This window comes from Ziziphus jujuba, chromosome 10, assembly GCF_031755915.1.
Source record: "Ziziphus jujuba cultivar Dongzao chromosome 10, ASM3175591v1".
Lineage (NCBI taxonomy): Eukaryota > Viridiplantae > Streptophyta > Magnoliopsida > Rosales > Rhamnaceae > Ziziphus > Ziziphus jujuba.
This window is the reverse complement of record NC_083388.1, coordinates 27,567,642-27,595,306: the sequence shown is the minus strand read 5'-3', so window position 1 is coordinate 27,595,306 and position 27,665 is coordinate 27,567,642. Positions and strand designations below refer to the sequence as shown.

General features: G+C 35.9%; 3 protein-coding genes and 1 long non-coding RNA gene across 7 annotated transcripts; 1 reads left to right on the top strand and 3 right to left on the bottom strand.

Moving 5' to 3' along the window:
- Nucleotides 1–744: 744 nt before the first annotated feature.
- LOC107412613 (xanthine dehydrogenase 1) lies at nucleotides 745–8,716 on the bottom strand. Of its 3 annotated transcripts, XM_016020419.4 has the most exons (14): nucleotides 8,154–8,716; nucleotides 7,633–7,732; nucleotides 7,375–7,483; nucleotides 5,679–7,178; nucleotides 5,005–5,247; nucleotides 4,444–4,758; nucleotides 4,095–4,334; nucleotides 3,361–3,645; nucleotides 3,028–3,249; nucleotides 2,658–2,819; nucleotides 2,351–2,485; nucleotides 1,816–2,052; nucleotides 1,345–1,518; nucleotides 745–1,203 (listed from the first exon to the last, which is right to left on the bottom strand). In XM_016020419.4, exons 1-14 carry the CDS (start codon nucleotides 8,287–8,289, stop codon nucleotides 961–963), a joined length of 4,101 nt encoding a protein of 1,366 aa, XP_015875905.3. In that variant the 5' UTR covers nucleotides 8,290–8,716; the 3' UTR covers nucleotides 745–960. The 3 variants fall into 3 exon arrangements, with proteins under 3 accessions (XP_015875905.3, XP_024926436.3, XP_024926435.3); XM_025070668.3 differs by lacking the exons at nucleotides 7,375–7,483; nucleotides 7,633–7,732 and having other exon boundaries at nucleotides 8,154–8,282; XM_025070667.3 differs by lacking the exons at nucleotides 7,375–7,483; nucleotides 8,154–8,716.
- Nucleotides 8,717–9,293: 577 nt separating this feature from the next.
- Nucleotides 9,294–13,921, bottom strand: LOC107412585 (1-acyl-sn-glycerol-3-phosphate acyltransferase 3). Its single transcript, XM_048468923.2, has 12 exons — nucleotides 13,622–13,921; nucleotides 13,394–13,516; nucleotides 12,838–12,877; nucleotides 12,648–12,721; nucleotides 12,444–12,455; nucleotides 11,949–11,996; nucleotides 11,549–11,626; nucleotides 11,133–11,291; nucleotides 10,892–11,017; nucleotides 10,363–10,455; nucleotides 9,899–9,985; nucleotides 9,294–9,789 (listed from the first exon to the last, which is right to left on the bottom strand). Exons 1-12 carry the CDS (start codon nucleotides 13,700–13,702, stop codon nucleotides 9,550–9,552), a joined length of 1,161 nt encoding a protein of 386 aa, XP_048324880.1. The 5' UTR covers nucleotides 13,703–13,921; the 3' UTR covers nucleotides 9,294–9,549.
- Nucleotides 13,922–14,687: 766 nt separating this feature from the next.
- LOC107412589 (polyadenylate-binding protein RBP47B') lies at nucleotides 14,688–19,311 on the top strand. Its single transcript, XM_048469183.2, has 9 exons — nucleotides 14,688–14,914; nucleotides 15,881–16,364; nucleotides 16,522–16,598; nucleotides 16,675–16,805; nucleotides 17,172–17,268; nucleotides 17,789–17,947; nucleotides 18,471–18,571; nucleotides 18,673–18,763; nucleotides 18,847–19,311. Exons 1-8 carry the CDS (start codon nucleotides 14,765–14,767, stop codon nucleotides 18,761–18,763), a joined length of 1,290 nt encoding a protein of 429 aa, XP_048325140.2. The 5' UTR covers nucleotides 14,688–14,764; the 3' UTR covers nucleotides 18,847–19,311.
- A 1,352-nt stretch (nucleotides 19,312–20,663) lies between these two features.
- Nucleotides 20,664–23,254, bottom strand: LOC125421154 (uncharacterized). 2 transcript variants are annotated; one of them, XR_007239333.2, is made up of 4 exons: nucleotides 23,057–23,254; nucleotides 22,866–22,921; nucleotides 22,342–22,584; nucleotides 20,664–22,083 (listed from the first exon to the last, which is right to left on the bottom strand). It is a non-coding gene; the product is annotated as an uncharacterized LOC125421154 (long non-coding RNA). The 2 variants fall into 2 exon arrangements; XR_007239334.2 differs by having other exon boundaries at nucleotides 20,665–22,083; nucleotides 22,493–22,584.
- Nucleotides 23,255–27,665: the final 4,411 nt, after the last annotated feature.

The window sequence follows — 27,665 nt, the reverse complement described above, 5'->3', positions numbered from 1 at the left end:
TTTCATGGTTGCTATTTGTAATTTCCTTATACAATCCAATTAAAATTTCGTTGATTGTTGTGTTGCCTAAAACCATTCCATTAATTAGAAAACATTTAAAGCCTTATTCAATCAGAATATATCATTTGGACCGGTTCCCAGGCATTACTTCAGCATGTTGGAAAGATTCATATATAATCTATCAGCAGCCAAAAAATATGTATAATAATGACCAAAGATAAACTAAAAAAATTCAAGCAGTCCGATCACAATGGAATATATAAAATGCCTCGTGATTTGACAATATAATTTTATATCATCCTGATCATAGAGAAGAAAAGATAACAAAAAAAGACCAATTCCTTTCAATCTTGTGCTTTCTCACTAACTACTGTGCTGACCAAATGCTTCTTTCTAACTTCTAAACACAAAAGCAATAAATGGTTTTCTCAAAAGTAAAATAAAATTGATGTCATTAATTATGTATTTCTTGTTAAAGCTTGCACGTTTCCTAAAACATCCATTAAATAGTTCATGGTAGAGATCTTTCAACAAACACGGGCCTCCAAGGTCCTACCAAACTAAAACATACAAGAAGGAAAACTAAGTTTAGAGAAATGTACCATCAAACACCCACAACCGACTCTTCTCCATTTTGTTTTTTGTTTTTTGTTATTTATTTATTTATGAATCTTGGCTTGAAAGATCTGCTCACCAATTTTCTAATTGACCGACAATTTAATTTCATGGACGAAAATTGCAGAATATCCTTATGGATAACAATATGCTCTTGTGATTTTATTCCATGTGTACGTATCACATGCTATGCTAATACTAGAGCATGCTTATTTTCTCATGTTCTCTCTACAGTTTGAGTTTTAGAATAACATATTCCGTACAATGTGATATTGTCTGCTCCGGCAACATTGAAAGCACAGAATACACGGTAAAGTGACAAGCCAAGTAACCAACAACCATCCATCAAATGCTAAGCTTTGGCCGGAAATTCGAACTAACAAATGGTTCTGTAAATTCATCTACACAAGCCATCCGAATTCGTTCAGGTGTTGCTGGATTATCAAGAGGAAACCACTCGTCTCTTCCCACTTCTGCTCTTGCTGCTGTAATGGCATCTTTGATGGCAAAGAAGACTGCTGAAGCCAAAAAGAATGGAGGCTCACCAACAGCTTTAGATGAATGGATGGCCTTCACATTAGGATGCCCCTAAAAACCCCCACAAACGAAGACAAGTTTAAGAAGAAACATGATTAAGTTTCAGATTTCTAATATTATTTGAGGGAAACTGAATCCAAATGATAATTTAATAAAATAGATATTTTTGAATTGCAATGAGCATCAAATTACCTTGAGAAGTGAGACATTGAATTTGAATGGAACATCATTTATAGAAGGAATTTTGTAACTTCCAGGCCCACATGTGTATAGGTGACCAGATGGGACCCACTTATGAGCTGCATCTCCCCACTTCAGTTCTTCCAAGGCTACCCAGCCCAAACCTTGTATAAAAGCTCCTTCAATCTGCATGAGGTGCACAAAAGCACAAAAGTATATGAAAGATAATCAATCAAAAAAAGTGCTCTAAGATTATCAAAGACAACGTGAACATTAACCAAAAATTGTATATTTGTATATTGAATATGCATTCTAACTAACTGCAGTCAGTTTCTAACATATTGCCAATAGATCCTCGAAAATTGCTGTTTCTGATTTTATTGAACTTGCATCATATATAACAACACAACATAGTGTGAGAAATCAATATAGCACAACAAAATGAGCAACACAATGATTAAGGCCAAAAAAGAAATAGTTTACCTGCCCAACATCAATGGCTGGGTTAAGAGAATATCCAAGATCCATGAATAGATTCGCTGTCCTCGTGTGAAAATCTCCGGTCAATGTATCAATTTCGACCTCAGCAAATGCAGCCCCATAGGTAAAGTACCTGAATGGGGTCCCTTTACCAGTCACCCAGTCAAAGCCAATTTCAGGTGTAATGTAAAATCCATGAGCAGAAAGGTCTATTCGAGCCGCATAGCAAGCACCCGCTAGCTGAGGATAATAAAAACATAAACCAAAGATAATCATAACACTTCAAAAGAATTTGATGCAAGATTGCTCAGGATAAGAGAATTCGTTGAATACCGTAATTGGAATTCAACACATATGATATGGATGCCAACAAGATTAACAAAATGGGCTTTTATTTATTTTTATTTTTTCCTTTCTTGTTAACTTATATTATTCATGAAGGAAACAATTATACTCCTCATGATTCTTCACTAGCCTATCGTCTGAATGAGGACAGAATCACATATTATAGCATGCAGAATCCCATAGGCAAAGGTACCTCAGTGAAGGAGCCGAAATTCTGCTGTGATGCAATGGGCTCCATACGTGCCTTAATTTGCTCACATGCATCCAAAACTGCAGCTCCATAGATGTCCGAGCTTGCAGAAGCTGCCGTTGGTGATGCATTGGGTACCTGACCAGAAAACACGAATAAACCATAAACTTTAAGTATAGGCATCAGTAATATCGCTATTTAGTCAAGTAGAAATAAATAAGCAATATTGGGACATGTGAGTAATTCAATTATTTCAATCAGATATTCATATAACTAATGAGATACTGGTATAATATCTAACAAAAATTACCTTGTCGGTACTTGTCTCTGATATAAAGACAGAACTGAGAGGAACATTGAAGGCAGAAGCAGCAACCTGAGCAACTTTTGTATGTAAACCTTGCCCCATCTCAACACCCCCATGTGTAACTAAAACAGTTCCATCTGTGTAGACATGAACAAGAGCACCTGCCTACAGTCATCAACACATACACAATCAATTCTGCAGTGCATATGAAAGATATAGAAAACACAGAAATGTTTCTAAACGCTGACTAAGCAGAATCAAACAAAAATGTAATAGAGAAGATAATAACATGTAACATCATTGAGGGTAACTTTTTATACACGGTGGTAAGATATTGTAATACAGATAAGCTATTATGTTTTTCAATCGTTACCTGGTTCATAAGCTTTAATGTAAATGATATTCCGAATTTCGTAGGAACCATTGCAATACCACGCTTCCTCCACCGATTTTGACTATTGAATTTGTCAACTTCATTGCGAGCTTTTGAAAATTCACAAGATAACTTCAGCTCATTCCACACCTGGGTCAGTGTACAGTGTTGAAGTTGTTGACCATAATGCAATATTGATCCATCACCTTGAAAATTAATCTCCTGAAAGAAAATTTTAAGATATAAGATAAATGATAGGGAAAAACAACAGAGAAACCAGTGCCTATAAACTGTTGTGCAATGAGAACCAGTCTAAAATATTATATAACTTACTCTAATCTCTTCTGGGCTTTTCTTGAGTTCAACAGCAATTCTCTGAATCCAATTTTCTGCAATAAGCATACCTTGAGGACCACCAAATCCTCGAAAAGCAGTGTTGCTAGTGATATTAGTGAAGCACGCCCTTCCCAAAATCCTCACATTTGGTATCTCATAAACATTATCTGAGTGGAACATAGCACGTTCAAGCACGGCAGGAGAAAGGTCTAATGAATTTCCCGCATTATTGTAGATTTCAAGATCCAAAGCCAGCACTTTTCCATCAGTTGTGAAGCCAACCTAGATGACATAATTGTTCACCATCATTAATTTTTGCTCCATCACATGTAACTACCAAATAATAGCGACAACAGTAGTGCACTATAAATTGCAAACGTACCAGAGGTAAATACTTTTGCTTTCTCTATTTTTCTCCTCTTTCTTCGATTCAAAAAATAAATAAATGAGCTTTTTACACATTGTGACACCCATTTCATAGGTTTTGCACAAGAAAGAGTAGAAGAAAACTATTACCATGTGTCAAGTTATTTAGTTTTCATCAATCCTCAAAGCTTTAGCTGTTAGGAAGTAAGTCTGACCATGTACATCTAAGAAATTTAACTACAATATAATAACAGGAAGCTCTGCTTCCCCAACAGTTGCAGAAAACAACCACCTAAGAAAATAATTGTCGAACTTAGGAAAAGAAGATCTAACAGCATAATCCAATAAGTGTAACAGAAACAAACCTTGTACTTCCCAAGAAAGCTGTGCCGCTGCCCAGATACTAGCATGTCTGTATCACGGTCTAATGTTAGTTTAACTGGCCGATTCAACAAATACGATGGGACAGAAGCTGCAGCAGCAAAGACAGCAGATCTTGTCTCCTTCCCACCAAAACCACCGCCAATGCGTTTGGTTTTACATACAACTTTTGACATTGGAAGACCAAGAACATGAGACACATATTTCTGGTGCTTCTGTGGAGCCTGCAAAATGATAATTAAATTATTAGAATAGTATTGAAATTGAGCCTAAAGACAATCAGCTTGGTACTCTTGATAATAATGGAATGATCACTGCACACATAAAACGTACTTGCGTGGAAGAAATCATGTGAACTTCACTACCACCATCCATTGTCCATACCACACTGCTTTGTGGCTCCAAGTAGAAGTGTTCCTGTCCTCCTACTTGAACCTCCCCTTCTATGACCTTGTAACATTGCCCTGATTGAAAACATAGATCCACATCACCTTTCCTCAAAATCTTCTCGGTGTTAGGATGGAAACTTTTAGCATTGATAGCATCCTCAATTGATAAGATGGCAGGAAGCTCTTCATACTCAACATGAACCCTTCTTGCTGCTAGTTTCGCATTCTCATGCATATCGGCAACAACCAGTCCAATCACCTGTATAAAATGTACAAATACACAGCGCATATATAAGTAATATAGAAGTCAATGAGTTACCTCATTATGTTATGAAAAATTTAATGGTTGTCCATTTTGTTTTTTTGTAACAATTCAGACAAGCCAATATTATACACAGTGAGAGTATCTTGAGAAACATACTTAAAAGAATGAAATTGCTTTTTATTGCAGTCTGAAACAGAATATTAACAATCAGCATAATTTGTTAGCCAATCAAATTCATACCTGACCAACACAAGTGACAAACTCTGAAGCAAATAGCTCCTCATCAGCAATAACTGGTCCAATGTTATTATCACCTGGCACATCCTTAGCTAAATATATACCTGCAAACCCAGGTGAAGATTTTGCACCTGAATCATCTATTGAAAGTATACGGGCATGAGGTTTTTTGCTCAATATTAAAGCAGCATGCAAACTATTTGGAGGCAATGGAGTATCATCAGCATACTCTGCCTCTCCTGTAACCTGGCAAAAGCAAATAGATCAAGAATAAAGTGGTTATACACTACAACAACAACAACAACAACAACAACAATAATAATGATAATAATAAAAGGATAATTTACTATTCCAACATCTCTAAACCCCACTCATTGAGTATTCAAGTGATTGTAAGAGTGTCTTAACATATTCTCACCAAGATCATTAAAAGAATAAAACTTATGAATCAAGCCATCACGGTAAACATGTGCACAACCAACGTGCAAGCTTTTAGATAAACTTCAAAGGAACTTATGTATGCTTATTGGAACACATGTCAAGAGCTCCTACAAACACATGGTCCCTTTAATTTTATTAGCCATATACAATAACAACATACGATATAATCAGGACAATTATAGGTATTTGAAAATATATATATATATATATATATAACATTATCCCGATTTAAATACCTGAAGTCTTGATGAGAGATGAATCTCAGGAGACCCGACAGCTGTTCCATGTTTTATAATGTCATAGTCTTGACTTCCTATAACAGGTGGTCGGTGGAATGATTGTGTGGCAGAGAGATGGGATAATGGTACACTGTTCATGCTATTTGTTCCATCCATTTGATGAGAAACCCATAGAAAGAATTTGAAGAAAAAGCTACAAGTCAAAGATTTCCGGAACTCCACCATTCCACCAGGTGCATCATCCTTGAGCAGTATATCCTTCTGCAAGACATTCAAAGCGCCTTGCAGTAGCTCTTGGTTCCAACTTTTTCCAATGAGAAATTCTTTTGTTGCTTTAGCAGAAAGAGAAAGTGGAGCTACCCCACCATAAACAACAGATGCATCAGAAATCACCCAACTTTGATCTCTTTCCTCAAGATAAACACGGATTCCAGCATTTACAATTGCAATATCATCTTCCCTTCGGTGAGCTTGCTTAAATTCTTTCACAAACTCAAAAGGCCTGGTCCATGGTAAGAATACTGACAGCAAAATTTCATCCCTTGCAAGATCCACCTTACGATAACCCAGGAAAAAATTTTCTGCCAGGGTTGTTCTAATATTACCTTTGCCATTAATAATTCGAAACCTTGCTCTAGAAGCCATCCAAAGAGGGTTCAAGTCTGATATTGGGCTAGCAGTACATACATTCCCACCCACAGAAGCAACATTTCTAATCTGTGTCCCAGCAAACCATTTTAACTGTTCAATGAAGGCCTTACAAGATGAACTTTCACATGCAGCTCGCTCTGTTATGACTTCTCTAAAAAATTTCAAGAGTTCAGATAGTCTTACAGCTGCACCTATCTCTATGCCACCATCCTTTACATTCAAAATGTTTAGTTCAGGGACATGCGTAACAGAGATGAAAACCTGATACTGAATTCTCTTCAGCCTTGTCTCAATTCCTACTTCAGTATTACCTACCAGCAACTTAGCATCTGGGTATTTTTCTTTTAACTCCAGCACATGTTTAAGTCTTAAAGGCCGAAACCACTTGAGCCCACCATGTCCACTCAAATTCAAAGAATTTGATTTCCGCAACACAAGTTCAGGAGGGAAAATGAGCTCCTTGTCTGTGTATGTGCTTCCATCTATCTCACTATAAGAGGCAGGTTCAATACAAGTGATACCTCTCCCAGTAGTGGATGTATTGTTGCTTTCCGTTTTTGATCCACAAGAGCAGGGCTTACCAGTAGAAGGGCAGATAAAATCACCATCTTGAAGGCTTAGCAAAGACATATCAGTATATAGTAAATTATTTGTTTTGGCAAAGACCCGAAATGCATCAATAATTGGTCTATAACCTGTGCATCGACACAGGTTTCCTGCAAGGCATTCTTCAATCTGCTCTTCACTAGGTGGTGATTGGCTTGACCTTAATAACGCATACATAGACATGATAAAACCAGGGGTACAGAATCCACACTGTGAGCCATGAGCACGTGCCAACGATTCCTGCATCATAGAACCAAAGAACAAATATAAATACCATATGGTAGAAGTAAACATATAACTCATAAGTTTTATATCATAACTAGTGTTCGAATCTCGGCAACCTATTTCTGTTCCATTATTTGAAAACTTAGATTTTGGGGCTAATGGTAACTCTACCTATCAAAACAAAAACAAATAAAAAGGGGCACATATTTACTTGAACTGGGTGCAAGCCATGTTTGCGGCTTCCTACCCCTTCCACTGAAATTATATGCATCCCTTCTACAGAATATAGAGGAGCTAAGCATGCATTGACAGCATAGTGCCTGAAAGACATTTTTCCCCAAAATATAAATTATCAGTTCGGTAGAGAGTCAAGAATCTGAACTCAGGGAACTAATAAAAATATACAAATGTTAATGCCTTATGTGTCTGTCTTATTGTGTTTTTGAGAGACACAGAGGGAAAGACTTACAGACATTTCTTCAATTTTTTGTCATAATGAGAAACCATAACAGTGCAAGCTCCACAACCACCTTCACCACAGCCAAGTTTTGTCCCCGTCAAGCCTATATCTTTTGTCACCAATTATGCTTGTGTTAATTTACATAAACTTTAAGTACAAAACCCGATAACAAAATATTAGAAACGAAGAATTACTAGGAACAAATTTTGTAGGCAACCAAAAACAAGAACAAAGTTTTAAGCAAATAAAATAAAGAACAAAGTAATCCAATTCACACAGGATTATACTAAGCTAAACAAAGTAGTTTTGCTGTAAGCTAACAAAAAATGAAAATGAATAAAAAGAGAAGCAACAACAAATTTTAAGTTTTAACCGACATATTATTAAGAAGTCGACCCAAGTATTTTCTTTTCCCACACTTCTTGGCTGCCGAAAGAGTCCCCCAAAAAAAAAAAACAAAAAAAAAAAAAAGGGAAAAACAAAAAATTCAAATTCCCATCTTGCAGTTAACAAGATTGATCTAGCTATACCTCTGAGGTACTCCAAAAGGGTCAAGTGAGCCAACCCATCAGGCAAAACTTTTCGAACTCCATTCACATAAAGAATTGCCTCTTTTGATTCTTCTCCAAATTGTTCCACTTCCTCATCGCCCTTCAACGAACCCATATCTCTGATTATCCACACTCTTTGTATCCCAAAAAGTTGGTATTTTTTTCCCGACTTGAATTATGAATATGATTTCTACCTCATCAAACTCTCTGATTAATCAGAGCAAAAAAAAAAAAAAAAAAAAAAGAAATGAAGTTTGAAGCTTTTTTGAAAAAGACGGGACTGGGAAGAATCAGAGTCAATAAATTAGTCAAAATGGAAATTACGGAATAAGGATAAAGCAGTAAGGATAGAGAAGTACTTAGAACGACTATATATATATATATATATTTCTGAGGAGAATGGCTTTAATTTGGGAATTATATGTATCAGGCTATAAGAAGAAAGAGATCCGAAAATAGAAAAAAGGTGCTTCAAAGAGAGAGCGAGTGCTCGTGCGTGTGAGTGTGCGCGAGTGGCGGTTCTTGTTTGTCACAGTGCTCGCGTTGAAGAAGAGGCCAAAAAAAAAAAAAAAACCAAAATGTTCAAGCCTTTGTGTACTTGAAAAATTATTATCCTTAAAGATCCACAACATCTGCTGTCTGATCTTAACTGAAATAAAATAAAAATGAATCACCTTTTAACTCCAATTGGGCCCACTTTCGAGACCAAAAATTTTATTTATTATTATTATATTATTATTTTTTGTCTTTTTTTCTGGGTGTGCATGTGACAAAATCGCCAATTCCACAGTTTCAATATTGAGTCATTTTCAAGGAAACGATTCGCATGGACCCAAGTTCAACACAGAGACCTTATTTGGTAATTTAAACTACTTTTTTCATTTAAGATTTTAAACCCTGTTATATATGTTTGATAAAAGGACTTTTTATTTACTTATTTCTCCTGCATTGAAAATAAAAAAAACACAGGATTTTGTGGGGGGTGTTTTCTATTATTTGACAAACAAAACTTTTGGAACTCATTGCTGCTGTCTTCTATCATAAACGGCAATAACAAGTCAGTCTACTTCTTCACTTATACAAAACTAATACCCATAGATTAATAACAACTAGATCCACAGTAACATTTATTAAAATAGTAATGATAATAATTAAAAAAAATTAATTTTAATACAGAAGGGCAGTGCTAATGATACAAGCCCCAAAGAAGCACCTTGATGAAAATGGCTAAAACACTAACAAACTCATGCGGCTGTTTGCCAAATATAGCTACATTTCCCAGCCACAAACAGGTTGTAGTTCAATATATTCTTTTATCTTTCATGGATGATACAGTGAAAACTGACTATATATATATATAGCTACCATGCACCAACTATTGACTAACGTCTTTCTGAATAAGAGACTCCTTCATTGGGTCTTGCTGTAACTGTGACTTGTTAACTTGTGTACATCTTTCTGACTTCGAAGACTGAATGAGGATTTGCATCACAATTGTGACAAGGACCAAGAAAGTTGCTGTAAATACTATCCCTTCCCATGATGATAACAGAGTAGACCATTGGAAGAATTTGATAATACCATACACTAGCAGACATGACCAAGACATGACCACCTGTTTTTGAACAAATGAAAAAACACAAATGGGAATTATATATTCACCAAATTACAAAAGGAGGGTGAAACTGTTTATCCAAGCTAATTATGAGAATGTTATATCTTACGATCAAAGACTTCTTGGGTCGACCTATGTCTTGACATTCTAAGTCACTGAATGTGCCTTTGGCAATATACTTCTCCAGTAATGCGTCCTAAATAAGGGAAAATTCATGAATACAAGAGATAAAGCTAAGTATATAATCCACAAGAACGTTAGAATAAAAGTTAACTATGGCTAGAAAACAAATGGGAAGCCATCTTGAAACGTCTAAAAAGTTGAATCCTTCCTAGAGCATATGAGCTAACATCAGTCGATAAACCTCTACAAGATTAATCATATCTTGAAACTTCTTACAAAAGAGCAAGTGGGTTTGCTGAAAAGTAGCATCCGATATGTGGATTCAGATTGGTTTCCACTCATAGCCCTTCAAAGTTGAAGTATAGATATTTACCACAGAAAATAATAATAATAATAATAATAATAATAATAATAATAATGAGATTTACAACAATATATATACATACCAACCTTGGTAACAAATACATCTTTACACCACTGTGCAGTACCATCATCTGTTTCTGGCAATTCCTTCATTAGATGTCTCCTAATTTGCAATTTCACCTGTAAGAATAACGGGACACATAATTGCTTTGCACATAATGTTAATTAAAGTGATATATATGATATTTCATACAGCGTTGTTCCCATTAATATCTATCTCAACCCTACCCTATATCTGATCAGGAACCTTGTTGGAACCATGCATGATGGTTTAGGCTCTCCAAGTTCTTTTTCAAATACAAAAAAGACTCATGATGGTTTAAGAGAAATTACTTCGAGGGGAAAAAGACTCTAGAAGACAAACTTGAAAGCTCAGTAGGAAGCATAAAACATGGGAAACAAAAAACTGTGTATTCCCAAGAAATGTTTTTGATGGATGAACTATATATATCAAAGACGAAAGAATCTATTAAGGAACTTTAAAAGCATAAGGAACTAAAATAAAAATTTCTAACTTAAATGAGGCAATTATAGATATGGGGTTGTGTTGGCTTACCACAGAAGCTTGTCCTTTGAATATCCTCAACATCGTAGGCGAAGGCTCATTCTTGGGAACAGCTAGTGTACAATCATAAATTGCTGGAACAAATGACCGCATATGACTCACTGCTGAAACAAAACCCTGTGAGCAACAACATTCAAATCTTTATAACTAGTAGACACTTAATCTGAAAGAGAAAGACCATCAACTATCTCAATATATGTGGGAATTTCATATAAATTCAAAGAAATTTAACCTTTGTTCTTGGAATCAAAACATTCCTAGGAACAGGCAACCCTCTTGAAGCGGCATACTCTTGCGCAGCTGCCAGCTTTGTCTGTGTAAAACGTGTTCCTTCAACAAAGAGAGCCAACCAAAAAGGCATGGGGAAATCTTTCAGCCTCTGGAAACCAGACTGTACAGAAGAAATCAATGAGATGGATATAAAATTTATCAAAATGGGTTGATCATCAATTAATGAGATGGATATAAAATTTATCAAAATGGGTTGATCATCAATTAATGAGATGGATATAAAATTTATCAAAATGGGTTGATCATCAATTAATGAGATGGATATAAAATTTATCAAAATGGGTTGATCATCAATTAATGAGATGGATATAAAATTTATCAAAATGGGTTGATCATCAATTGCATTTAAGGATGTACCTTCAATGTCCTTTCATCTTTAGCCCAGCTTCTTTCCAGGAAAACATAATCTGAAAACCACATTGACCAACCTATGACCTGCATAATAGGAATTATATATATATTCGTCAATCTTCCATAGCATGCTTAGAATCTGGAATTCACTTCATCAAAGATCCAGTAAAATATTCTTTTAAAGCACCCTTTATAAAGCATAAAGTCTTGGGAAGTTTGTATTACACTGTTTTGAAGTGCTACAATCCTCACCTAATTTGCACTAGCAAATTTGACCATATATTCTTTTAGAATGAAAAAGAAAAGCCAGAACTAAGCTACAGTTTATTTGCATTACTGAACTTCTATTGTGCCACGTTTTCATTTGAAACAAAAAACAGAGAATACAGGTTCATTGGAAACTCACTGGGAGGTATTTGGCTTCCTTCTTCATGACAGCAAGTGCGCTGCCTAGTGTCACGTCCCGTGAAAAAGGACTTCCCGCTAGCAAAGCAAGTTGGGAACCTGCTATCAAGAGGTTCCATGAAGCAAGCTCGACGAGGACGTCGACGGCATAGGTGGGGGAGAATGTCACGGTTGAAGCATTTCATCAAACACTTGGTGAGCATTCTCTCCATTTTGGGCCTTCCAATCCATTATGGGCCTTATAATCCACTTTGGGCCTATTTTGGGCCTTACAATGGGCCAAGCCATGTACATATCCAAGAAATCTCATCTATACTTGTAAAGCTCTCTTTCAAGTAATATACTTTCATTCTCCCAAACTCTCTTTGTGCTCTAGCTTTCTTTGCTTAGCTTTCTCTTTTAGTGGGCAAAAGGCTTACTTAGTTGCAACAAAGGGTCGGAATAGCAACTAAGGCCGCACGGCTTGAAGGGTAAACAAACAAGTCCGTGACACTAGGCAGCCTGAACGCTGTTATAATGCGAGGGCAGATCATTATTTTATCAGCAGATTGAAAAGGAAAAATATACAAGCATGATAAGGAATCTTTTTATTAGACAATTCAAATCAATTCAAAAGAATTATGGATTATTAAAAAAAAAAAAAAGAAAAAAAAAAAGTACATTTTGATTTAAATTTAGATTCATGAAGGTATAGAAGCACCTGGGCCAAGACCCATCCAATAAGCCAATCAATATCACTCCGGTGATTGCATATGAGAAATGCATGTTCTTTACCTAGAAATGCCGCAAATGTAATAGCAACAGTCAGTATAAGATATTCAACAGAAATATCTGAAATTCTTCCTGGCTCAAATTTTATTGAAAAAAAATCAACCATTTCGTCACCTCACCCATTAAACGAAACGTTTCTGGATCTGTATACACCTCAACCTGGAGCCAGAAGGTATCTTATTAATCACTGTAATAAGGTTCCAAAACCTCAAGAAATTCTCAACATTTCACTAGGTCAGTATGCAGATTGAGTTACAAAGAACCGTATTTATCCCATTAATAATGAATGTGAATCTTGAAATTCCTAGCTGTCTTTTTGTTCAGTGAAAGTGAATTTATCATCAGAAGCATATTCAATTTAAAAGGGCATTGATGAACGGCAAACACCATAATTAATTAGGATATACTGACAAGTTAAACATTTTAAAAATTTGCTATGCGTGAAGTTCTCTTTAGGCTTCTTTTAGGGGCTGAGCTCCTCCATCTCCATATATGAACTTTTTTTTCTGTTACTTTCATTGCTTCCTCATATTAGCAAAGAGGGCGTAAGAGCCTTATGTTTCTGTTTAATCATAAAAATACTAGAAACTTATAGAAAGTCCATCATAATAGATGCATGAATATGAATGAGCAAATAAATTAACAAAAAATCAAAAGAAAAAAAAAAAATCTTACCTTAATACCCGCCCACCAATCAATGAGCCAAATGAGTTCTAACCAAAGCAATTCTGCAATCACTTTGTTAATCCTCCTATACAAACCCTTTGAGAGAGGACGGAAAAGAATGAAGAAAATGGCCTGAAAAGTCCACAGGCATAAACATACATATAAGAAGTGTAAAAAATAAATAAATGAAAAACAGTGATTGGTCATAAAGAAAAAGCAAAAGGGTGAGTGAAAAACCTGAAGGAGATTAACAATGAAGCCAGAGAGAATGAAAAGTATGCCCAAGGGAATCACAACAAGCACAGCTGGGATGGCCATGGATTGTGCTATTTCAGAGAGAGAGTTTGAAAAAAAGAAAAAAAGAAAAATAAAAAAAAAGATTTTATTTGTAGCTCTAGATTGGATCAATGAAGAGGGCTGGGTTTGATATTTGATATTTGATAACGAACAGAGCGTGGGTGTTGGAGAGACGCAGAGTGTGAGGCGCTTTCCAAACGCTCATTGCGGATTCATCAATCATCATGCATGAAGCCCACCCTGTTTTTAGCTTTTACTCTTTTTTTTTTTTTTCCCTTCATTTTGCACTTAATTTTGTGCTGCTTTTTTTTATTTTTTTATTTTTTTTTTACACTCAGAAAATTGATTAAAAATTAAACATTTTTTTTTCCACCCAATATTTAAAAAACGAAAAAACAAACTATATTTTTTACACATAAAAACAAAAAACAAATTGTCAGCATGAGAGAAAGTAGTATGAGATCATTCTCATATCAACTTCATATTCTTTTCAGAACAATTTTAACAAGATAAGAAAATAAAAATATAATAATAATAATTCTTAAAAACCTGAACTACAATTGGAATCTGTTTTATCAAATTTAATAGAATTATAAGAACAATTCTTTTAAAAAAATATATATTTATACTTATCTTTAAGCTAATCTATTATTATAGCATTAAATGTAAAGACATGGTCTCACTAGATACACTTCATATATTTATTTATACTATAAAAAATGTTATTACTATTATTATTATTTTTTCTTTATAAATTGAAGAACTCATTTAATCTGTAAATATTTTCAAATATTTATGAAATCAGTATTTTAAAGAAAAAAAAAATGCATTATTAAAAGTAATTAAATAGGTGCCTAACACTAGAGTAAAGGGTAATGATTATTATTATTATTATTATTATTTTTGGTAATAAGATAACGGAATAGAAGAGTAAACGGAGTTCGAAACGACGTCGTATTGATTGTTCGGTCACTGCCGCGCTGGGTTGGGAAAGGGCGGTACAGTGGGATGGTGTTAAAAGACAGATAAGCGCGCAGGGCACAAACTTCCAAAGCAAGAAGAAGGAGAAGAAGAAGAAGAAGAATGGCGACGACGACGACGTTTTCACAGGGGTATCATCAACAGCATCATCAGCCAACTACAGTTGAGGAGGTCAGAACACTTTGGATTGGGGATTTGCAGTATTGGGTCGACGAAACCTACCTCAATTCCTGCTTCGCTCACACCGGCGAGGTTTCTCTCTTTCCCTATACTGCTTTTTGTCTCTGATTTTGGGGTTCACCTTGACACTGCTTCTCTTTTTTTCTTTTTCTTTTTTTAACAAAAAACAAATTTTTTAAATGCAATCTTTTAAATTCCGAGTAAAAATGAAAATTTTCATTTGTTGTTTGGGGTCGTAGTAATTCGTCCTAGGTTTTAGTGTTGCTTGCATATTTGTATCTTTTGTTGTTTCGGTCAATAAATAAACCTGCTCTGTGTAGGATTAGTCCATGATTAGCAGGTAAAGAATGTGCTTTGGTACTTGCAATTTCTTTATTAAATTAGAGCTGAATAGAATTGTTTGTTTGTTTTTTTTTTTTTTTTTTTTTTTTTTTAATATTTAGAAGTTGATTCTTTTATGGCCTAGTTGCACCGGTCTTATTGCTCAAGATGTTTTAACCGAGGCAAGGCTGGGGATGTTACAAAGAAGAGGAAGGGCATTGTTTTATGGCTCAGTCAACTGGACTTAGAATCTATGAAGAAAAAGGGGAACAATAAGAACTTAGGACATTATTGGTTCTTTTATGTGAAAAATTTTTATCTGACTTAATAGATCAGACTTTTGGTATTTGATGAAAATGGAATGGACAGGGATGGATCGATTTTTTTTTTTTTTTCCCTCTTTTTTAATATCTTAGTTATGCACCAGAATAGTTTATTCTGGCTTTCTGTTCAAACGCTCTATATGCTAGATTAAAAATTGTTTCTGTTAGGTGGCATTATATGGGTGCTTTAATCTGCGAACAATTCAGCTTAGAAAGAGAAATTTAATGTTGAATATCCATAGAATATCAATGCGTGCCATGTTTATGAATCTTATTTGAATAGTTATTCTCTTTATTTTTACCAGCTTCTTTGACCTTGGTCTGAAGGAACTGGAAAGATGTAATTTGCTGAAGAAAGGTTTTACTCAGTATTAACATTTATGCTCGTTTGTAGGTTATTTCGATTAAGATTATACGCAACAAAATCACTGGCCAGCCTGAGGGATATGGATTTGTGGAGTTTGTTTCTCATGCAGCGGCAGAAAGGATTTTGCAGACATACAATGGGACACAAATGCCTGGTACTGAACAAACTTTCAGGTTAAACTGGGCTTCTTTTGGTATTGGGGAGCGACGTCCTGATGCTGGGCCTGAGCACTCCATTTTTGTTGGGGACTTAGCACCTGATGTGACAGATTATCTGTTGCAAGAAACCTTTCGAGCCCAATATCCGTCAGTTAGAGGTGCAAAGGTTGTGACCGATCCAAACACAGGACGTTCAAAAGGATATGGGTTTGTTAAATTTTCTGATGAGACAGAGAGGAACCGTGCTATGACTGAAATGAATGGTGTCTATTGCTCAACAAGACCAATGCGTATTAGTGCAGCAACACCGAAGAAGACCACTGGTTTTCAACAACAGTATGCTGCTGCTAAAGGTAGTATGGATTTTTATATTTACTTACACAAAGGGTAATGATATGGAAGTTAAAATTGAATTGTGCATTATGGATTTATTCAATTGATGCACTTACCTGTGAATGATTTATTTAATTTCCCCCCCCCCCCCCCCCCCCCCCCCCCCTTTTCTGGTAGCTATATATCCTGTTCCAGCGTATACTACACCAGCAGTGCCTGTGCTTCCAGTAGATTATGATATAAACAATACTACTGTAAGTTAAGACATACTTTCTGTTTTATGCTGTTCCGTATCTGTTATCTTAATCTCATTATCTTCATTTGTTACAGATTTTTGTTGGTAACTTGGATCCTAGTGTCACAGAAGAAGAGCTAAAGCAAACCTTTTTGCAGTTTGGAGAGATCGTTTATGTTAAAATTCCTGTGGGCAAAGGATGTGGTTTTGTACAGTTTGGGACAAGGTGTGTTTAGCATATAAAACTTTTACTTGATTGCCATGATATAGAAAAGATAAATTAAAATTATCAAATCCTTCTTCCCCTTTGCTCTTTTGGAAATAATTTCTCCTGCAGCTAAAAATGACTGAATCTCTCTCCCTTCCTCCCTGCCTCCCTACTTCCCTCTTTCACTTCTCATTTTGCTCTGTCAAAACAGAGTTCTAGTTGCTCAGCGCAAACCTTTCATGACTTTTCCTTTGTTTCTGTTATTCTTTATTCTTTTGGATATGTTACTTCTCTTTTGTTGCTGTTATTCGCTCGTTTTATCAATCTCCTTGTCACTTTTTTTTTTTTCATTTTTTTTTTCCTTTTTATCTTTTTCCCTTGTAGGGCATCAGCTGAAGAAGCGATTCAAAGGATGCAAGGAAAGATGATTGGTCAACAGATAGTCCGCATTTCTTGGGGTAGAAGCCCGACAACTAAACAGGTGACTGCTTGCTTAGGTTGCTCATCTTTATACATGTCTGATTAACTATAGGAATGGCTAAGAAAGAGTTTATTTTTATTAAACTACTAAAATGTATTTATTTTTATTAAATTACTAAAATGTATATTTCTTAATTTTTAAGGTTAACATCTCTCTACTACTTTCTTTTATCCAAACAAATAGAAACTAATTTTTTTTTTTTTTTTTCCTTTCCCCTAGTAGTTTTCACTTACTGAACATAGTCTAAATGTTCTAAGCTAGGAATTGACTAATAACTTCTAACATCTTCAAGACTGTACGGATAATTGTGTCCATCGACATGACCCTATAATTTTAACTTGCATTTTGTAGTTAGAGATGATTTATAGAGAAAATAAAGAAAATGTTTTTGGTCAGCCTATGTGACAATAAATGTTCTGTTAAGCTTTTGTGGGATTTCATTACAGACATTATATAGGAATGCATGTCTATGCATGCACATATAACATATTGACATAATTGCTGCATTGACTTATTGTAGGATGTATCTGGTAACTGGATTCAGCAGGTTGATCCAAATCAATGGTCCACCTATTATGGTTATGGACAAGGATACGATGCCTATGCATATGGGGCTACTCAAGATCCATCATTATATGCATATGGTGCATATGCTGGTTATACCCAGTACCCTCAACAGGCAAGCTTTTTGACATCAATTTGCAATTTAGTATACTCAACTTCTCTTACGTTTGAGGTTCATGAAGTTCATTGTTTAGTAATTTTTGTGATTTTTCTTCGGAGGATTTCTTGTTTGTCTTCAGTGACTTTTCCCCGAATCTCATTCCTCTCCTCTTAAATTTTAAACACCTTGGATTTTCTTTTCATTTTCCATTTGTCCTTTGAAGTAGGTCGGAAGACAGCTAAAAATATATTATCCTGCTTTCAGGATATTCAGAAATATTGCCGTCCTATCTTCTTTCTCTCTCTATTTTCCTTTCCTTAATTCTCTTTTGGCTTCCTCCTAGTCACCTGTATTGTTCATAATGAATCTGATACATCTATAAAGGTGGGCAAACTATTTAGTTGCACAAATCTTATAAACATGATTTGATTTTGTACTTTCCCTTTATAATTTAGCTTAAAAAGTAAGGGATGTTGTAGTTCTTTTAAATAATTGACAGGTGCTTGAATTCTTGAATCTGGATCATTTGATTCTTCAGGTTGAAGGTGTTCAAGATATGGCAGCTATGGTAGGTAGTGGCTCAGCTGTAGAATTGAGGGAGGAGTTGGAGGATCCCTTAGCTACACCTGATGTGGATAAGTATGTAGCTTCTTCCATTTTCATTTAACTCCAGCCTTATCTTGGACACGTACATATATGATCTCCTGTCATTTACTTGTCATGTAACATTTGTTTGGTAGGTTAAATGCTGCCTACATTGCTGTTCATGGAAGCACTATTTTAGGCCGTCCGTTATGGCTGAGAACATCATCATTCCCACAGCAAGCTTAGGTACTTCCCAATGTTGCACTGGTTCTTTTACTTTCATTTTTTGCTGGATGCTCACAGTTTTGACACGATATATATATATGCAGTGTGGCGAGAAAACATACAGAGAGAACAACAGCAGCTACATTCGGCACAGTTGAAAGTGGAAAAACAATATAATGGCGATGAAGCGCATGCACTTTCAACATTGTTCTTCAGAGGTTTAACCCGTAGATTTTTAATGTTTAACACTTCATGTAATTGGCCAAGTTTTGTTTCACTGGTGGATTCAAATTAGCTTTTTCATAAAATTTTTAGTTTTGAACAACAATAACTAATAATCATCATGTTAGTTGGTAGTCTTATTTGAAATTATTACTAGGGACAAAAAAAATGAGATCCTCAATGGTCAATTGTCATTTAAGAGCATTTCTAATGGCATGCCCAAGCTAAATTTCAGCGTTGGTCTCCCATTTGGTGTCTTCAATAAGGACGCTCCCACAACAATAAAGCTTATGGGGTCTATAACCATTTATTGTTTTGATTATTATAATTTGTGAAAATTTCATCTAGAGCTATTCGTTTTTGTCCTAATTACCATTCTTATGGAACAACATAATTAAATCCGTATGTCAATTTTTAATTAGTTAATTTTAACTGTGAAAAGGTTATAATTATATCTTTACAATATTATTAAAAAATAACAAATGCATCATTTTGATGGATATAGAAAATAAAAAGAAGGTTAATGAGATTTTCCAAATATGTGGGATCTAAGTCTAACTATGACAAAACGGAGAGGTAAGAGGGTTTGAATGAAATTTATCTCAATTTTGATTTTGGTGGGTAAAAAGTGGCTCAATCACTATTTAATGAAATTTATAATTTGACTATGGTATTTTTTTTTTTTTTTTTTTTTTGGGATTCGTTTGATATCCTGTATTGTATTGGAATGTATTGTATTAGATTAGATTAGAATGAATTGTATAATGTAATACTATAATGCGTTTGGTATTATAATGTATTATATTATATATTTTTATTAAAATATTCACCATGCTTAAAAGAATGGGGGAATAAAAAACCATTTCTTCTTAAAACCCCAATTTATCATTCTTCTGGTCATCTAATCTAGATCAATAAAAATATATATATTATTCAAATTTTATTCACTCCAAATTCTTAAACTATTTTTTTTATTCAACATTAAGCAAAAACCCAGAAATTCAAGGAAAAGGTAAAGAAAATGGCTTTGGCTTTGATGGTTGTCATTTTTGAATGAATAGAAGTTTGCAGTGGAAGCCCAAAGTCTTGTACACAAACTTCTTGCCGTCCTAGATTCCGATTGAAGAAGAAAAAGAAGAGGGATCATTGACCGTGAGATTAAGGAGCTTGGTGTAGCTCAAGGCATGGAAATTCTTTGGGTGGAGGATAGAGGCATCGGCCTTGAAGGTATTGCTGGTAACGTTGACAGTTGCCATGCAGCTGCCGACAAAGCCATTTCGTTCAAAGATTTGGATGTTCAAATTGGGAGTGGAATTGTTAGAGTAAGTACGGAGGAAGTGGGAAACGAAGGAGCCGTCGATGTCAGCACCAATTATGCAGACAATGGGGGGGTTTGGGGGTTGTGGTTGTGGTGGGAGTTAAGAGGAAGAAGACAGTTGGAGGAGGGGGGGGGGGGGGGGGGGGAGGGAGGTGTTGGCTTTTTTCTGGTTTTCTCTTGTGTGTATGAGTTTTGTATTAGTTAATACAACTCATTTTGGGTGTATTGGTTAATACACTGCAGAGTGTATTAATGGTGGAGAATGGTATTAGATAATCTAATCCATTTGTATTATCAAACATTGTATTGGTAAAATAATACTATACAAAACTCTAATACACCCCATGAAATACATCCTTTATGTATAGCATTTATCATTGCAGTTACCACGCTAAATAATGGCATAGAAATTTATATCTTACTAAATAAAAACAATATAATATGAAACTAAAATAAAAAATACATGAGAAATAATTATGATAATAAATTCCTCGGAGGTAAGTCGAAAGCAAGCATAGTCCAGACCTTTAACAAGTGTCAAGCATTTAAACACGCGGCATCAAATTATTTGCAAAATTCAACGTCTATTACGGCATTCCAAGCCTTGTTGGCAAGAGTGCATCAACTCTATGCCAAAATTGACGAAGTTGGTCGTGATAAGAGAGAGTAGATGTAACACTATTGAAATTACAGAAGTTCCATAAAGCCAAGTGCATGAATCCAAGCCTGCTATCTACCTCAAAAGTCTTGGAGGAGACAAAAGTATTATTAAATATAAAGATGAGCTCATTAATGATGGGATTGGAAAATGTTAAAAATTGACTGGGTTGGTGATATTTGCATACTGTTAGTTAAAAAACTATTGCGGTTCAAAAGTTTTTATAAAATGACTTTCTTGAAGTCTTTTATAACAATATTTGGAGAGGTGCTACGATGCAGGTGGATGATGGAGACAACTTTTGGCAAGTCAATTTTGTTTTGGATGAGAGTGTGACTATCCACAAATTACAAACCAAACATTCTAGTTTAGTTTTGGAGCAAGTGGGAGTAGAGGAGGAGGAGGAGTTGGAGCAAGTGCAAGTGGCAGTGGAGGAGGAAGAGATGGAGTAAATGTAAAATTGCACTTTTCCTTGGCACTTGCTCCAAAACCAAACCAGAATGTCTTTTTTCCTCCATTGCCACTTGCACTTGCTTAAAAACCAAACCAGAATGTTTGGTTTTTGATTTGTGGACAGTCACACTCCCACCCGAAGCAAAATCAACTTGCCAAAAGTTGTCCGTATCATCCACCTGCATGGTAGCACATTTTCAAATATTGTTATAAAAGACTTTAAAAAAATCATTTTATGAAAACTTTTTAACCGTAATAGTTTTTCAACTAACAATACGCAAATATCATCAACCCAATCAATTTTCAACATTTGTTCAATCTCATCATTAAAAAGCTTATATTTATATTTAATAATTCTTTTACCTCTTCCAGGACTTTTGAGGTGGACAGTAGACTTGGATTCATGTGCTTGGCCTTTTGTAACTTCTGTAATTTCAATATTGTCATCTCTACTTACAAGACGCTCTCTCTTATACAGACCAACTTTGCCAATTCTAGCATAGAGTTGATGCACCCTTGTCAACAGGCTTGGAACGTTGGAATAGAAGCTGAATTTTACAACTCCATTGCTAAGTGTGTAGAAGCAGTTGTTGCAAAGTTTTGAAAAAAGTCCACATCGTAACCCATCCTGAGGGCTAGATCTACAAAAGCTAGTCTGAATCGCCAAACATTCTGTTCTTCCCATTTACGCTAAAAATAAAAAAAAATAAAAAAATAAAACAAAAAATTAATATTTATATAAAATGTTTTAACAAAATTAGAGAAAGTTCAATGACATGGTGCCAAATCAAGATCTAAAAGGAAAATTTAAGTATGGTAACACATATCAGCCCACAATCAGTTATAATAAGATACTCAGGGAATTCATAAAGGAATGGAGCAAAACAACTAATATTAAGATATCAACATATAATAATCTAAACAATAAAACCAAACATTAATATTTACCACCATCCACGACCGAACATATGACAAATCGCCTTCAGTAATCACATTATTTGTATCAAGGGAATCAACTGCAAATAATATGAATTCCTCCTAAAAAAATAGAATAATTAATTATGATAGATAAATAAAAAATAAATAAGAAAGCGTATACATTTTGATCAATAAGATGATTTAGGCGAGCTATTGATTCCATTAGTTGGTTGAATTCCGCTTGTTGTCGAAACATGGTGAGCCCAGCAAACACTGCAAACTCAAAAAAAAATAAAAAAATAAAAAAAAAAATTATTTACGCATATAAATCGAGGAACCAGGAAATTCAAGCACAACGACAAAGCCCAAAAAAAAAATTCATAAACAAGAACAAGAAGGTTCAAACGGCATTAAAGTCACAAAGATTCACCCAGCGAGTGAAATCTTCAAAAAAAAAAAAAAAAAACAAAAACAAAAAACAAAAAAACAAAAAAAAAAAAAGAGAGAAAGAAAGAAAAAGAAAAGAACGAAAAGGAAATCAAGAGGTCACTCACCTCGTCAAAAAATGCGCTTAGAGATGTAAGTCGGCAAACCTCTTTCCTTCACTCTCCTGCCAGCACAACAAAGAAAAGTTAGATGTGGGTGGAAGAAACCCATCGAAAAGTCATCAAAAATAAGAAGAGAGACAGTGGAAAAGGAGAGGGAATTACAAGGAAATAGGAAAGAAAGAGACATTGGATCTTACCTTACCAAAACTTGTTTCATTTAAGCAAAAGAGAAAATGGAGGAAGGTGGTGCAGCAAGAGCAAAGAGAGTGGAGTCTTTTTCCATTTCATGGCCAGTAAATAGGGTTTCTCTCTTAAGTGTGTTAAAAGCAATCTTTTATGATAGCCGTTGGATGAGAACTTGTGGTCAAGATTGATTCCAAAAGTTGACACACGGCGAGGCAAGACAATATTTCTCATCTCGTCTTGTTTCCACGTACAAAAGCCATAAGAAATAATTATTATATATTCATTCATTCCCAAAGTCCAAGACCGACCACAAAGCAAGCTGGTTTTTTTAAAAACAAAAAATAAAAATCAGAGCCGTTCTTTTTGAAAGATCAATGGTTGGGACTTGTTCAGAGAATAGGACAACAGTTTTATCCAATACCCCAACGGTCATTGTGTACCAGCTCAGTACGGATAAAAAAAGCAACCAATGGGAAAGGTGGTATCCCAGCCAGCAATTAATATGTTTTGTTCTTTTTTTTTTTTTTTTTTTTTGGCTACAAAAGAAGGTTTTATAACCAAAAGTACTAAAAAAAAAAACAACAGAAAAGCATAGGGAAAAAGGCTACTTGCCTCTTTAGAACCAAAAGAGCCCAAAAAAGACAACAGAAAAGCATAGGGAAAAAGGCTACTTGCCTCCTTCCTCTTGGGTTACAAAGTCAGCAAAACTACTAGGGAGGGAGCTTTGAGACAACATTCCACTGATATTATGGGTGATACACCAGTTACAGACAAAATCAGCAAGGATATTCTCCTCCTAGGGATCCAAACAAAATGAACTTCCTGGAAATCTTTCTTTGACCAAACAATGTCACATATATAACCTGTAGCTGCCCAATGATTTGATTGAGCATCCGGATTAGAAATGCCTTGAATGACGGTTCTTGCATCTGATTTGCACCATATGTTCTTCCAGCCTTCTGCTTTTGCTAACAGTAGACTCTGAAGCACACCAGAGCCATATCTGGGATATTGGATTGACAGTTGACTGCCTTGATTTTTAAGATGTTGCCCTGTTGGTCTATAGCAACAACTGCGACCAAGCTTGACTCATCCCTGATAGCCGCATCCGTATTTATTTTTATACACTGCGCTGGTGGTTTCTTCCTTGGTGGCCTACTACGAGCCATGCAAAGGTTGCCAAGACCTCCATTGGTTGCAAGTTTTGTTTCTTTGAGTCTAAGAGTCATTCTTGTCATAAATCATTGAGACAAAAGACATTGTTTTCAAAGAGAACACTATTTCTTAATTTCCAAAGTTGTTACAGGATAACGGAAGCGAAGAGAAAGAAATCTTCATGGTCATCTGTATGGATGGGCAGAACACCAATCGGATTGACTAAAATATGTAATTTCTCTTCGAGGGAACGGTCTTCTATCATTTCCCACTTAAGGCTCCATGGAGAGGCAAACCAGATTGCCTTAGCAACCTAGCAGTGAAAAAACAAATGGTTGTCTGTTTCTTGGCAACCACAGCCATGCACACAAAGAGAACTCTCAACCACTATATTCCTAGCAAGTAAATTGGAAACAGTGGCTAAACCTTTGTTGGCAAGTTTCCATAAGAAATTTTTTGTTTGTTCGTGAAGTTTTGAGGACCAAAGGTGTTGCCACCAGGGGGAGGTCGGGACATTCCTCTAGAATTCCATGTCATAAGCAAATTTAACTGAGAATCTGCCATTTGAGGTTCCACTCCATACTAGTTTATCTGCTATACCTTGGTTGGAACATGAGATTTTGCATATATTCCGAACAATGGTTCTGTCAAACAGATCTTGAAGCTTCTCTACATCCCAACTCCCATCCCTGAGTTTTAAAGAGTCCACCATTTCGACAAGTCAGACCTCGTCATTCGATTGGGGTGATGGCTTAAAACCTGGATTGTTTGGGACCCAAGGGTCTTCCCATATATTGATACCATTCCCTTGCCCCACTCGATAACAAAGGCCATTTAGGATAAGTTTCTTGGCCTTCAAGATACCATTCCAGCTCCAAGAGCAACAGCTTTTTTTTTTCTTGCAACGTAAAAAATTACTTCCTTGATAATATTTGGTCGTAGAGCTTGAACCCACACCTTATTTGAATCAATAGCCAAGTTTCAAGCCAATTTGCTAAGCAGGGCCATATTCATGTTTTTGAGTTTTCTAATACCAAGGCCTCCAGCGGCTTTGGGTCGACAAATTTGAGACCATGATATTGGATAAGACTCTTGCCGCTATCTCCGGTGGTCCAAATAAAATTGCTCACCATTTTCTCAATTTCATGACACCAAGTGGTAGGGAGATGGTGCATAGACATAGCATAGATATGTATGTAGTGATGACAGATTTCACCAATGTGAGCTTGCCGGCTTGAGAGAGTAATTTAGCCTTCCAACCTTGAAGCCTGGTTTCAATCTTCTTCTTTAGGTCCTCAAAAGGCTTAGACCGGTTTCTATCTATGAACAGGGGAATGCCAAGATATTTTGAATCCTTCAACAGCTCATTAATACCAAAAATTCTCTTTATGCATGCCTTGGTGTGCCCTGGCACATTTTTTGAAAAGAAGCAGCCTGATTTTGGTAGATTTATTTGCTGGCCTGTCCATCTACTATAAAAGTTGAGACATTCACGAACTTCTTGGACCTCAGCCGGATTGGCTCTGCAAAAGAGAATAATATCATCTGCAAACATCAAATGCATAATTGCTGGACTTGACCTACCCAATTTGATGCCATGAATTCTTCCTTCCTGTTCAAGCTTCATTATCATTCTGGATAAAAGTTCTGAATAGATGATGAAAAGGAATGGAGATAGAGGATCTCCTTGCCTAAGGCCTCAATTCATCTTTATTTTACCAAAAACACTGCCATTGAACAACAACTCCACTGACTCAGTTGCAATACATCTCATAACCAAAGAAATGAACTTAAGAAAACCCAAACTTCGACAAAATGTGAGTTAAAACACCCCCAATCCACCCGGTCAAAAGCTTTTGACAAACCTATCTTGAAACCGACAAACCCGTTACCTTTCTGTTTTTTGTTCATCAAGTGTTGAATTTCATGGACTAAAATAGAATTTTCGCCAATCCATCGACCTGGCACAAAAGTTGATTGCATGGGGGAAATGATTTTGTCAAGAACAGGGCGTAACCGATCAGCAAGAAGCTTAAAGAACACTTTGTAGACTGTATTACATAAACCGATGGGTTGGAGGTGGTTGAATGTAGACACCTGCTGCGATTTGGGCACTAGCACGATGAAAGTTTTGTTGACACCGCACGGGAATAAGGCTGAGCGAAAGGAATTTTGGACCATCTCTACAACATCAGGGCCTACCGTGCTCTAGAACTTTTGGAAGAAAATAGCAGGCATCCCATCAGGCCCAGGAGCTTTGATGGGATGCATGCTCTTAACTATGTTCCAGATTTCTTTTGCTATAGGAGGGGCATCAAGACTTGCGTTATCTTCAACCAATATGCCACCATTTATAAAAACCTCAAGACTGTCACAGAATTCCACCGGGTTCGCTTTATATAACTCCGTGAATTTCTCTATAAGGTAGTTCCCAATTTCATTACGAGACTCCATCCATTGTCCAACATTGTCTTTTAGAGCTATTATGATATTCTTCCTTCTTTTGTCCACTACTGAAGCATGGAAAAATTTTGAGTTACGGTCTCCGGCTTGAAGCCAAAGTTCTCTCGATTTTTGTTGCAAACCAATTCTAGTCGCAGCCTCCATTCATCTAAAGCTGCTTGGACTCTCTGCAAGAATCTCATATTCTCTTTGGTAGGCGGAAGATTATAGATATGAGTGAGCGTAGCTTCAAGGTCCTTAATTTTGGAATGGCAGAATCCAAACGTTTCCTTGTTCCATCTCATTAAAGATCTAGCTGTGAGAGATATTTTTGCACATAAAGAAAACCTACTTCTGGCCGAAAATCTGCTGCTTCAAGCTTCTTTTAGTCCTTGTTCACAGGAGGGATCACGTAACCAAGCCTCTAGGAATCAAAACGGGCGACGAGCAAAAAGGTGATCCTGAATTAATGTTAATTGAAGTGGGAGGTGATCAAAACCTGCTGGTGAGAGATGCAGGACCCGTGCCTGGTTGAAGAGAATCTGCCATTCTAAGCTTGCTAACACCCTATCAATGCGTTCCCTAATGTTGGCCTTTCCCCATCTTCGGTTGCACCATGTGAACATATTTCCACTAAAACCCAAGTCGAAAGCGCCCATGTCTGCAATGAAATTCTGTAGAAAGTAATTAGATTTGCTGCTGACTCTCCTGCCCCCTTGTTTTCTCTTTTTGATAAGTGATATCATTTAGATCTCCCATACAAACCCATATGTCACTGTCGGTCTTTATTGCTGCCATTAACTCTAGCCAAAATCCCTTCCGCTATGTCCTCTCAGTCTGGCAGTAGCAGAACCAACCATTACCTATCGCTTCATTTCTTAAAGGATAGGAGACTCCTATGATCCATTGCGACTTGTAAACAACTTGCCAATTTAAGTTTTTCTTCCAGAAAAGAGCAAGACCTCATGCACTATGGACAGCTTTAACTACAGCTGTGTGGTTGAAAGGTAAGCTTCGAATAAT

Bases quoted from the DNA above. Each gene is read 5' to 3' on its own strand.
- LOC107412613 (XM_016020419.4), bottom strand. From the start codon at position 8,289: ATGGGTTCGTTGAAGGGCGATGAGGAAGTGGAACAATTTGGAGAAGAA. The intron at 3,646-4,094 runs GTTTGTTTCTGT...TATGTCATCTAG, and splicing joins GCTTTCTTGGGAAGTACAAG to GTTGGCTTCACAACTGATGG. The intron at 2,820-3,027 runs GTAACGATTGAA...TGATGACTGTAG, and splicing joins CATTAAAGCTTATGAACCAG to GCAGGTGCTCTTGTTCATGT.
- LOC107412585 (XM_048468923.2), bottom strand. From the start codon at position 13,702: ATGGCCATCCCAGCTGTGCTTGTTGTGATTCCCTTGGGCATACTTTTC. The intron at 13,517-13,621 runs GTTTTTCACTCA...TGGACTTTTCAG, and splicing joins TCATTGTTAATCTCCTTCAG to GCCATTTTCTTCATTCTTTT. The intron at 11,018-11,132 runs GTTAAATTTCTT...TGTTGCTCACAG, and splicing joins TTTTGATTCCAAGAACAAAG to GGTTTTGTTTCAGCAGTGAG.
- LOC107412589 (XM_048469183.2), top strand. From the start codon at position 14,765: ATGGCGACGACGACGACGTTTTCACAGGGGTATCATCAACAGCATCAT. The intron at 16,365-16,521 runs GTAGTATGGATT...CTTTTCTGGTAG, and splicing joins ACAGTATGCTGCTGCTAAAG to CTATATATCCTGTTCCAGCG. The intron at 16,599-16,674 runs GTAAGTTAAGAC...CATTTGTTACAG, and splicing joins ATGATATAAACAATACTACT to ATTTTTGTTGGTAACTTGGA.